The sequence below is a fragment of the Paramormyrops kingsleyae genome, chromosome 8 (genome assembly GCF_048594095.1).
Source record: "Paramormyrops kingsleyae isolate MSU_618 chromosome 8, PKINGS_0.4, whole genome shotgun sequence".
In the NCBI taxonomy this organism is placed as follows: domain Eukaryota; kingdom Metazoa; phylum Chordata; class Actinopteri; order Osteoglossiformes; family Mormyridae; genus Paramormyrops; species Paramormyrops kingsleyae.
The window spans coordinates 16,015,284-16,026,959 of NC_132804.1; the positions used below are offsets into that span (position 1 = coordinate 16,015,284).

The 11,676-nt window shown below is 44.4% G+C and overlaps 1 protein-coding gene across 1 annotated transcript; it reads left to right on the forward strand.

The window, feature by feature from the left end:
- The first annotated feature begins 1,403 nt into the window (after positions 1-1,403).
- eefsec (eukaryotic elongation factor, selenocysteine-tRNA-specific) lies at positions 1,404-11,007 on the forward strand. The gene is made up of 7 exons (XM_023790641.2): positions 1,404-1,823; positions 3,966-4,173; positions 4,510-4,606; positions 4,774-4,938; positions 5,610-6,254; positions 7,082-7,238; positions 10,083-11,007. The coding sequence occupies exons 1-7, from the start codon at positions 1,517-1,519 to the stop codon at positions 10,256-10,258; spliced, it is 1,755 nt and encodes a 584-aa protein (XP_023646409.1). The 5' UTR covers positions 1,404-1,516; the 3' UTR covers positions 10,259-11,007.
- Positions 11,008-11,676: the final 669 nt, after the last annotated feature.

Here is an 11,676-nt window from a genome sequence, read left to right on the forward strand (position 1 = left end):
TCAGGGTATTTTTAATTTTTTTTCTATTTGTGTAAATTCATTCATATTCCCATTGTTTAAGCTGGACAGGGTCAGGAGGGACACTGTAACCCGGGGTGGGCAGACTGCAAATGGCGAGTGTGTGTGCTGGTCTTTGGGATAACACTCAGGTCAGATGTTCAAACCCAGGTGTGGGGACTCTTCGACCAATTAGTCCTCGAATTAGTAATCTAATTAGGGAGTTGCAGCAATAACCCGCACACACACCGGCCCTTTCTGGGTAAGACTTAGCAGTAACTTATTAGTGATTCCCAACCTGGTCCTCGTGCAAAAAGTGCACATTTTTGCTCCCTCTGCCAGACAGTCACAAGGACTTGTTTGAGAAACACTGAGCTACAAGATCCCCCAATGATGACCGATCAGGATAAGTAGTCATTAGTTGGATGGATGGATGGATGGATGCTGCCTTCAGGCAGTTTGGGAAATACTGGCATTGGGAAATAAAAACTATTTCCAACAAAATGTGCCCTGATCTATATGGATTTGCAGCAAAAAGGACCTCATGATGCAGCTGAACTGGAATGAAATGCATTCAGTGAGAAAGTAACTGCACTGAGTATCTTTTATACTGAAGAGAGAAGGCGTGTCTAGTGTCCAGCCTGCAGTTTCAGTCATACTGCCTCAGTTTCTTCTCTGGTAGGATGAAGTATCCAGTATGTCAAATAACAGAATTTGGTAACACTTTACTTAAAAATAGGAAGAATTTTTCTTCCCTTTCCTTTACAGGTGCAGCAATTGTGTATTGTGTTTTCTACTTTACCCATATCGTTTTTTTCTGTTTTCTTTTTTTGGTTCTTTTCTTTTATTTCTTTTTCTTCCCCCTTCTAATGTGTCCCTCCTCTTTGGCCAGCTCAGCCACTGCAATATTTTAAATGTGCTAAAAATTAAATAAATAACATAAAAAGAAATCGATCAACATGAGGGGCCTATACATAGTTCATACAAACATGTTTGGCACAGCATGGCATTCAGACCATTGTTCAGCTTGCTAAAACTGCCGGACAGGTCAAAAGTAAAAAAAAAAAAGGAAGAAACTGTTCCAGGTATTATTAAAGTTCATCCGAACGCGATGTACTAAATTATGTTTCCTCGAATAAATTCCATCATTGAGGAAATGATTACTTTAGCTAACGAGTATTTAAAACTTGTTTAAAACGGTGAGTATTTGAGGTTGGTTTTTATTTCGTTTCAGTTAGTTTCAGAAGCAATATTTATAGTGGTCGTAACAACAGTTATATAGTGGTAGTTTTAAAAAAAATTGTACTCGTATCTTATATTATTTCAGTCTACGAAACAGTTTTCGGTAACAAGAATATCCTCAGCGCAGCCTTCATAATACTGCATTTCGACGCGGTGGGAACGATTCTTCGGGATATGTTCTCGGGGGGATCTTTTTCTGGTTACACGGGAAGCGCACTTCGGTACTCGCATTTGTGACAGTTACTTTTAAGTTTCTTATTCCCTGTCTATAGCAACCATGTCGGACGCATGTACAGGGGATGCCTGTCGGACCCTTAATTTTAACGTTGGGGTACTGGGACATGTGGACAGTGGTAAAACGTCTCTGGCTAAAGCGCTTAGTAGTACTGCGTCCACAGCCGCCTTTGACAAGAACCCCCAATCCCGGGAGAGGGGCATAACGCTAGACTTGGGCTTCTCCTCCTTCACCGTGGACCTGCCCGACCACCTACGTGAGGAGAGCGGGTGCAGGGACTATGACAACTTGCAGTTCACCCTGGTGGACTGTCCGGGCCATGCATCGTTGATTCGAACCATCATTGGAGGTATGGGCTCAGTGGGATATAATTCTCATATGTCGCCCCTTTTTGTTATCTGTTTGTTTATGACAGCCCCGAGGTTATGGTATATGTAGGTCTAAAGGGTAGGGGCATCTGGGGTCATGACGCAGTGTGTATGCGATGTTCGTTGAAAACGAAATCTTTGCATGACACTGCTCTGGAGTGTGTGTTTCATTTTTGCATTGAGGTGATCATGACAGGTGGGTGGAGGTGCATGTTGGAGAGGTACAGAGTAGGCGGTCAGTGGTGGTGTACTGGGTTCGACTGAAGAGGGGCATGTTTTTTAGTTTGTGTCTGATGAATCCTGATTCCTTCTGACGCCCTGAATTTAAGTTCTAAAAAGGGTTGCTGACCTGTTGTTTGTGACAATAACACGGTCATAACACGGTTTCTTGAACTGTAACGTGAAACGTGTGTGGTGGTTGAAAAGTGAGCATCTGGACTTTAGACTTTTAGTTCACGTTTTATACAAGTCATATTGGTGGCGGCAGGGACGTTTCATGCAGCATGTACAGCCGTAATGCCAGTCCGCCTGGTGTGTATAATTGGCTTTACAGTGAAGTGATTTCTGAGCAAATGTATACCGTAAAAGTACTGTGAGAAAGTACTTTTCAGACTATTGAGAATGCCGATTGTCACCAGCAGGTGGCAGCAACTTACCGTGTAAGCTGCTGTCAAATAATTTTAAGCAGCTGGTTTGTAATTGGTGAAAAATACCATGGTGTGTTATGGTTATTACTTTATGAATAGCTGTATGTATGTATACAGAAAATACAGAGCTAAAATGTAGGCATGACATTTTTCTTGAGTTAAGAACATTAGTCCTATCATGAATTTATGAATTTATGATCTTTTGCTATAAAACAAAAATAGCATTAATTAACACACAAACCTTCCATCCTCATTCATGGCTTGTGATAAGTTGTCTTGTGCTTCTTTTCCTGGACACTGTTAGTGTGTAACCTCAGTTCAGGTTCTCCCTACATCACACTAGGCCCTTTAACCAACACAGGAGTCTTGAATCAGCAGTAATGCTGTCATTTCAGTGTTTCCACTGCTGACATTTCTTCGTGGCAGCCTCCACACCGAAATCTTTCATGGCAAAAAAAACATCCATCCGACCATCCAATCAGTCATGTAACCCAACATCTTGGAAGCTCAACACCTGCCCCCACCCCTTCTGCACGCTTTACAGAATTCAGCTACTTGACGGCACTAATAGGCCACATTACGTTGTCATTTCAGAGATGCTCTTATAAAGCACTAATAAAATGAACATGCTTAGGTTTTTCCAAGAAAAAAAAAGGCAGAATACGTAGGTAAATGGGCAGGCATTTTGTTAAGTGGGGGTAACGACACATCTCTCTCCTCACCCTCTACTACCCTATTCACACACACTGAAACTCGCTTAGGTTTTCAACACAGCCCCTGTTACTTTACCGTTATGGATTGAGTGGGAATGAAAATGTATCTATTCCGTGTCGTTTTTACTTGATGCATTAACGGGTTTCGTATGTGAAAGGGGGTCGCACACTGGGAGAGACTTTCTTCCCAGAACAAACCCGCTAAGTTAGGCTGCGTCACATACACAGTTAGGCTGCGTCACATACACAGTTAGGCTGTTCACAGTTCAATCAGGCTGCAGTTACTTTGTGTGGAGCCCTGGAGACAAGCATACTGTTGAGGACTTAATTTATCAACGGTTAAAAAAAAAGTAAATCTATAACTGAAAAACTAGTCTTTATTAATTGATATAATTATTAAGTGTTTGTTTCCCTCTATTGACAGATATGGAATGTGCCATCAATAAACAACTTTAAAAAAAGTATGTACAACAATGGTCTGATGTTACCATTTTTTTAAGTAGTACTGCCACCAAACCCCCACCCCCCTGTCATATTGCCCCCACGCCAGATTGCATTTGGCTGTTATGCATCCTCTCTATGCCCGTCCTGTATCACCAGACAGTGAGCTTTGTGCTGGTAAAAGCTGCATTTCTGACACTTTCTGTTTGCGCTCTGTGGGAATAGGTGTGTTAGCAGGAAGCCGACACGTCAAACCCAGCATGGTCACAGCACGCGATCTAGGCGTCTACGTGGGTTTCAGCGCTCTCGTCCACACCTACAGGTGCCCAGATCATTGACCTGATGCTTCTGGTGGTGGACGTGGTGAAAGGCCTGCAGACACAGACTGCCGAGTGCCTTCTGATTGGAGAGTTCACCTGTCCACGCATGGTGGTCATCCTCAACAAGACAGACCTGCTGGCCCCTGAGAAGAGACAGGCTGCCATAGACAAGATGACCAAGAGGATGCACAAGACCCTAGAGAGCACCAGGTGTGGGCCCTTCGAGGGAGGGGTCATTCTGTCCATGCATTTCTCTCTTTGCTATACTGTATGTGTCTGGGTGTGAAAATACAGTACGTACACTTATGGACACACTCCATTTGTGTACATACGTAAATGTATGTCCACTATCTGTCTTCTAACTGCTTATCCTGGTTTGGCTCACTGGGGGTCTGGAGGCTATTTCAGACAGCATGAGACTCAAGGCTTGAGTATGCTCCAAATGGGATGCCAGTTTATCATAAGGCACATACACGTGGCACGAGAGTATGTGTGTTTTTAAAAAAAAACATTGCCACAGCAGATGATGAATTTATTATCTGACAGATTCAAGGATGCCCCAGTGATTGCAGTAGCAGCAAAGCCTGGGGGGCCTGAGGCAGCAGAAGCAGAGCAGCCCCAGGGAATTTCTACACTGATTGAGGTGAGGATAGACTGTAAAGGCTGCTTGTATGTGCATTTGCATTTACACTATAAATATCAACCATGATTAGTCCATCCTTGTGCATTTGAACTCTTCTTCCATATTGCTGTTTGCTTGTCCCTAATTGACGCCCCCCCCCCCCCCCGTTTGCTGTCCTGTTGCTCAAGCTGCTGAAATCCCAGACCTACCTCCCTCGCAGAGACCCCTCAGGCCCCCTTCTGATGGCTGTGGACCACTGTTTCTCCATCCGGGGTCAGGGAACAGTCATGACAGGCACTGTGCTGCAGGGGGCGCTGTCCCTAAATGACATGGTGGAGATCCCAGCCCTGAAGGTACCATTGTGTACAGGGTGTTGGGAGTATGGTAGGAGCAGAGGGCAGGTGGGCAAGGAGGGCAGAAGATATATTGATGGGGTGACCTGTAGGTAAAAATATGTCAGAATGTGCCATCTGTGCTTGTGCCCATATCAGTTATGACTTTCTGGTTTCCATTATTCTCTTTATACCTTGTAACAATGGTGAGCCTGTTTTGGGAAGTTCAGGAGCTGAGGGCAGTTTGCTGTTAAGAGAAACAAAGGTTGCTAATTTAAAGCAGTTGCCTTGATGTACTGACAAGAATAGCAGGCTGCACCAGTAGTAAAAATGATGCACATGTGCATACACTTATTGATCACTAGATGGCAATGAAGAGCTTAAATTAGAAAGAAAGCTGATTTATTTTATAATTTCCTCGCTTTCCTCGACAACTCCCACATCCATATATCATATTTTATATCAATGTTAAATGCATTGAGTCATTTTGCACACAAGGTTTATTTTAATTTAAAACAAGCAGTTTAAACTTAACAGTTTTAAGCAGTTACTTTTATGCGTAATATTCTGAAACGGAGATGTTCCACTGGTATGCCTGAAGGGATCATGTAATGCATTTTAACGCTGTTGCTGTAGTAGGTGTGCATGTCCCTAATGTGTGTTCTTCTCCTCTTCTCTCCCCTCCCATCCAGGTGACCCGGAAAGTGAAGTCCATTCAGATGTTCCGACGCCCGGTTAGCCGGGCTATACAGGGGGACCGAGTGGGCGTCTGCGTGACCCAGTTCGACCCCAAGCTCCTGGAGAGGGGTCTAGTGTGCTCCCCAGGCTCCTTGCACACCCTTCACGCCGCCATCATATCCGTCCGCAAGATTGGCTATTTCCGCGGCACGCTTGCCACACGCAGCAAGTTCCACATCTCCGTGGGACACGAGACTGTCATGGCCAGGGCGTCCTTCTTTGGGCTCCCCCCCTCTTCCTCACCTTCAGAGCCCAGTGGCCCCCAGTCCCAGGAAACAGGCTCGCTTCCAGACCCCGTGGAGACCTCCTTCGATTTCGAGAGGGAGTACCTTTTTCAGGAGGAATATGCCCTTGGGAAATTAGGGGCATCCACACACCCAGAGCAGTGGACATTGCTGGAGTTTGAGAAGCCTGTCACATGTCCTGCTCTTTGCCTGGTGATTGGCTCGAAGCTGGACACGGACATCCACGCCAACACCTGCCGGCTCGCCTTTCACGGCCGACTGCTGGAGGGCTTTGAGGACAAGGGCTATGCAGAGAGCGTGCTTCCACGCCTCCGGCTGTACAAGACCAAGCAGCGGGAGGGTCAGGTGGAGAGGGTAAGCATTCCACCTGTGTCTTCCGGGGTTGGTGCGTACAGACCTGCCCGGCTCACCCCCCCTGACCCCTGTGGCCTCCCCCTTTTCTATGTTTTGTAAGAGTCGCTGAATGAAAAACCCATCAGGTCACATGGTTCTTCTTGAACAGGACACTTCAGGACATAGATACCTGTCCATCTCTGCTCACTGATATCCTCGTATTCGTGTCACGTTCCTCCCGCTACGGCCAACGGTCGGGCCACTATAGCATCTCTGATGTCTTCTAGGAGACGCTGCTTCACATTTTCCCCATTTTTAAGATTTCACGGATTACATTCTTCAGTTTGCCCCCCATGGCAAAATGTAGTGGGACGCTGTGACTGTGACCTGCAGTGGAGAAGGGCAAAGGGGCGATGATGGAGAGAATGAGGAAGGAGGAGTGGAGATGACGCAAGACCCGGTGTTTCTGTTATGTGGTGTTGCTGATGCCGTGATTAGAAGCGAAGGCAAACAGACGCGGAGAAGCGAAGGAGGAGAGGGAGTGGCGACAAACTGCCGGCAGGACCGTGGGGGCCTGGCTTTGGGGGGGGGTCATTCTGTGCCCCTGGGCCTGTCCCAGCGGGACTGCGACTGTTCCTGTTATTATTCAGACCCCCCTGACTAGTGCCTTCGAGCTATTCACAATACACATAGCCGAACCTCTCACGCAAGGTTACATTGCCGGGGAGGGGGGGGGCATTAGGCTGCCGCGCCGAGTCGCCCCCAACCGTGGGCATCCAGCCCGATTCTGCGCCAAGCCATTTCCCGAAGATGCTGGTGAACTGCTAACTCTCCGTCTCCCTGCCCAGGTGACCGACGACTACACTGTGATTGGCCGAAACCTGTTCAAGAAGGAGACGAACCTGCAGCTCTTCATGGGCCTGAAGGTGGCACTATCTACAGGGGAGGCTGGTATCATCGAGGGGGGGTTCGGCCAGAGTGGCAAGTTCAAGATCCGTGTGCCGGGTGAGGTCTGGCTCTGCTCGCTCTCCGTCGGAGCTACTGCAGTGGCTCACTGCCCTTTTCACTCCTCTGACCTGCTTTTTTTGTTTTCGTTTTGGAGTTCCTTCTTTGTCTTCTTCTTCTTCCTTCCTGGTCTGGTCTGTTTTTGTTTTGAATGCTTTCCATTACTGTCACAAGATCAAGATCAGGTGTGTCTTTGAAGGGGGGGGGGGGGGGGGCTTGGACAGAGGAGGGTCCCCTTGCTTCTCGGGGCTTGTTCTCAACACTGGGTTCCCTGTTCCCTGTCCCTGTCCCTGTCCCTGTCTCCTGTCCCTGTCCCTGTCTCCTGTCCCTGTCCCTGTCCCTGTCCATCCCTACCTCTAGACCAAGCAGCTTCGCACCATGCTGATGCTGTTATTATACTCCCCAGGCTTGGCTGGGGGTGGGGGGGGGGGGGTGGGCAGACTGGCTTTATGAAAAGGTCACCTGCATTTTATCAGTAAAAATAACACTAAGAAAGGGTATTTTGAGTATTTTGAAATGCTCATTTGGCTGTCTCAGCAGGCTGGGCACTCTCTCACTGTCCTAATTTTAAACATCCTGTCTTGTTTTTGTCATCGTTTAATTAGGCATATTAAACTGACAGTTTTTTAAAGACCCTAAACCTGTTTATGCATACTGTCACATCTGAGGCCTGGCTAAGCCAGTTTCTCTTGGTAGAGATAACTCTGTTTGCCATCCCCCCTTGCCTATTGTTTAAAGACCAGAACGTTTTTTTTTTTTTTTTTTGTAACATTATTATTAATTAGCTTCATTTTATTTGTGTTTTGAAGCAGATGAAAGAGCGGCAGGCGGCAGGGGTTAAATTAAATTGTCTCTTTGTAATGGACTATCCAGGCCCCAAGGCCTTCGTGGCTGAGTTTAAATGAAGGCCTCTTGGGGTCTCTCTTTTGCATGATTTTCTTACTGTCAGACTGTGTCCTCTCTAGTGTGAGGTATTACTAAGTCTGTTTCTGCCACTTGTGAAAACTACGAATAACGGACCTCCTCAGCTAAACTGGAAATAAAACGCGGTGCTAGAGTTTTAAAAACGGTACAATACCAGCATGTTATAAAATAGTAGCTTTCATTATGCCTCTCTGTGGCAGTAATGTACTGTACATATTCATGCACAGTCTACTGCAGTGGACGCTGGTCCTTATTAGGACCGAAACGCAGTTGAATTTGCAACACACAATTTATTTCTTTTTAAAGTTTACATCATGACCTCGCTTCTTCTTTCATCTTTGAGACGACAATGCGTACGGCTAATCCAATGATACATTCAGTGGGTTCAGTGTTCCTAGATCGGGATGTACCACTGTGAATGAATTTGATTGGATTGTGCAGGTAATTTGTGCAACTGAATTTAACCAACTGGATGAATGGTACTCACTGAAATATGAATAGACTGATATTAAATTAACAGAGAAATAAATTTCATTATTGGATTGGATTGGATTTATGTGAATTATACAAGGTTTAGTGAATAAGTTTTTATTTTGCATGAAATATCTTATTTTCAGCAAATACACTCCATACTATTATCAACTGTTTTATGACGTATATTTGGAGAAACATAATAAGTTAATAACCCAAAAACGATTGCTTTATGAGGGTCTTATATCTGCAAACAGTTCTCGTAAAGGTCGTGAAACATACTAACAGTGGAACAAGTACTTATTTACCAGTAGTTTATATATTAAACATCTGAAAGTTCTTGAACCTCTTCTAGGTTGATAGTCAGATTAGATTTATTTTTGGCTAACAACAAGGAAGCATTATATACCACATTCAGACAGTATTTTTACTTCTGTGTAATATTTACAGCATCAAAATGTATTAACCTAACACAGCTAAGTCATTCATATATTCAAGCATGTCTGTGAGGTGAGGTTTATTATAAATTCAGAAATAGTTTAAAAAATGAATTTGGGGTACAAAACAATTTGGCTTATATTTTGTAAGCTGAAATATATTTTTCTTTTTGAAGAGAAGATATTATGTTTTCATTAGGATATTAGGTTGATGCTTTGAAAAAAGAATACAAAGTGTGATATCAATATTTTTGCATTAGCTCAGTATTTTAATAATCATTCAATAGACTGGCTACTCCAATGACCAGAATGACCAAATATGGTTATAATTAAATAGTCCAAGAAATAGTTTTAGGATGGACTTTAGTTAAATGTCTGCAAGTCTCTGCATGCCAATAGTCGGGACACATGGCCTCCCACTTTTTGGATGCAGTGGACCTTGACTTTGTGTTGCTCATGGAATTTGACCCTTGAGGAAAAATGTTTGGGGACCTCCAGTCCCCATTTCATGAGCGATTAGAACTCGCTGATTAATTCAACTTGATCATGTTTTGAATTGCGAGTATTAATAAAGACAAAATGATGCAAGACTAGCTTTTTTTTGTTTAATATGCTTAAATTTTATTTTGTCTGAACTGCCTGCATATGACCCAAATATTATTAACAATACTTCTGTTCAGCTCATAACCGCTTAATTCAGATCCATTACGAAGCCCAGGAGGGGCCGTGGTTGAAAAATGAAATATTTGATAGTGTTTTCCAGAAAAAATTTGGAAAAGTATCAAAATTGAAGTCATTGTCTTGCATTTTGGCCAGCTGGTGGAGTAATGGCTGAGGAACTGAACTGTGGATATACCCAGACCACTACTGTTAATGTCCAGTTTGAGTGATCAACTGCTTACCATGCTCCTTGTGAAAGGGTGGGAGGCGTGCTGTGTCTGACTGTGTTTCTCTCTATTCCCTTTGTATCTGTTTGTGTCCTTCATGTGCATCCCGATTCCCAACCCTGCAGAGGGGTTGTGTGCTGGGACCAAGCAGCTGCTGTCCTCCTCCAAGAAGAAAGCCAAAGGTGGAAGCAAGACTGAACCATCCAAAGAGGACGAGGCCAGTCACTCACAGCCAGTCAGCATCTGCCTCACCTTCAAAAGATATGTTTTTGACCCCCACAAGAAGATGATACAGTCCTGAATGCTTGTGCAAATCAATCATGGATGCACAACATGAGTGAGAATATATGTACTCATGGTATAGGGGTGGTAAGGAGGCAGTATAAGGATTGGGATGAAGGGATGAAATGAACAGTGTGATTTTTTTCCCATTAACAGACATCCGAGGTGCAAATGTGCAAGGCTGAGCATAGTCTCTTCACTGGTCTTCATTTGGATTTATCATTACAACTCTGGTGTGTTTATCCAACCCACTAATCTGTATCATTTTATAGAATTCCAGTTTGTTATTTTTACTACTGTTAAAGATGGGTTTTATTTGTGATTTATCTATTGAGACTGTAAATTAATCTGTTAATATAACTAAAAAGAAAGAGTGGTCTAAGCTGATTGGGGCTGTCCTACTCTGTCTGGGTGATGTGACAGGCTGCAGTCTGATGATGTGTCACTGATTGTAATGTTTTATGTGGTTGAGACTCTGCTCTGCTTGGGATGATTTGAGCAGGAGGAGAAAGGGAGTGGAGATAGACCTGTATGCTGGCTGGATGGTCATGTAACGAACGCAAGTCTGCCGTTATTGGGAAAGAGCATCGGGGAACAAGCAGTCGGGACTTCATGCTAATTGGGCTGCTGTTCCTGTCTCTGTCCTCTCCTCATGTCCTCTGTTTTTCATGAGAATATGCTTTCTGTTAATGTTTCTTTTTTTTTTTTTTTTTTTTAAAGGAAATGTTTTTACTGAATTTGACAGAATAAAGTCAACATGAACATGCATTCATCTTTCAGCCACTTATCCGGACCAGGGTCGCTTGAAACCTGTCCCCAGCATGGACGTCCTAGATAGGATGACGGGCCCTTGTAACACACACACACACACAATCATATGCTACAGACTATTTAGAGATGCTAGATCACCAAATTGTGAACAAACTCTGTAACCACATATCTTCCACAGTTTTAATAATTGATATTTTATTGATCCCCATGAAGAAATGCTCTTTCCGCCTCTCCCAGCTTACTCTGTGTAGGTGAGAGCAAGTTGGCAGTGAAGGGCAGCCCCCTGTTGCGGCGCCCAGGGAGCTGGGGGCACGACCTGGTGACCTTCTGATCACACACACACAGACTTAGCTCACTGAGCCTCATATTGTATATGCACAATGAGTCAAAATGGTTTGTGTCAAGGTCTTGGATAAGACGGTAAGCTGACATTTGGAACTCGTAGTCAATGTGTTGAATACAGAATAAATAGGCAGGGATAAAGATCTAAGTGACTTTGACAAGGGCCAAATGATTATCGTCAGACGACTGGGTCAGAGCATCTCTGCAAGGTTTTTGAGGTGCTCACAGTCAGCTTGGGTGATTACCAAGTTACAGTGGTCTGAGGGGAGAAAACCACAAACCAGCAACAGGGTGTTGGGCAGATGATGGGAATGAAGGCTGTCC

Bases quoted from the DNA above. Each gene is read 5' to 3' on its own strand.
- eefsec (XM_023790641.2), top strand. From the start codon at position 1,517: ATGTCGGACGCATGTACAGGGGATGCCTGTCGGACCCTTAATTTTAAC. The intron at 1,824-3,965 runs GTATGGGCTCAG...CCACACCTACAG, and splicing joins GATTCGAACCATCATTGGAG to GTGCCCAGATCATTGACCTG. The intron at 4,939-5,609 runs GTACCATTGTGT...CCTCCCATCCAG, and splicing joins TGGAGATCCCAGCCCTGAAG to GTGACCCGGAAAGTGAAGTC.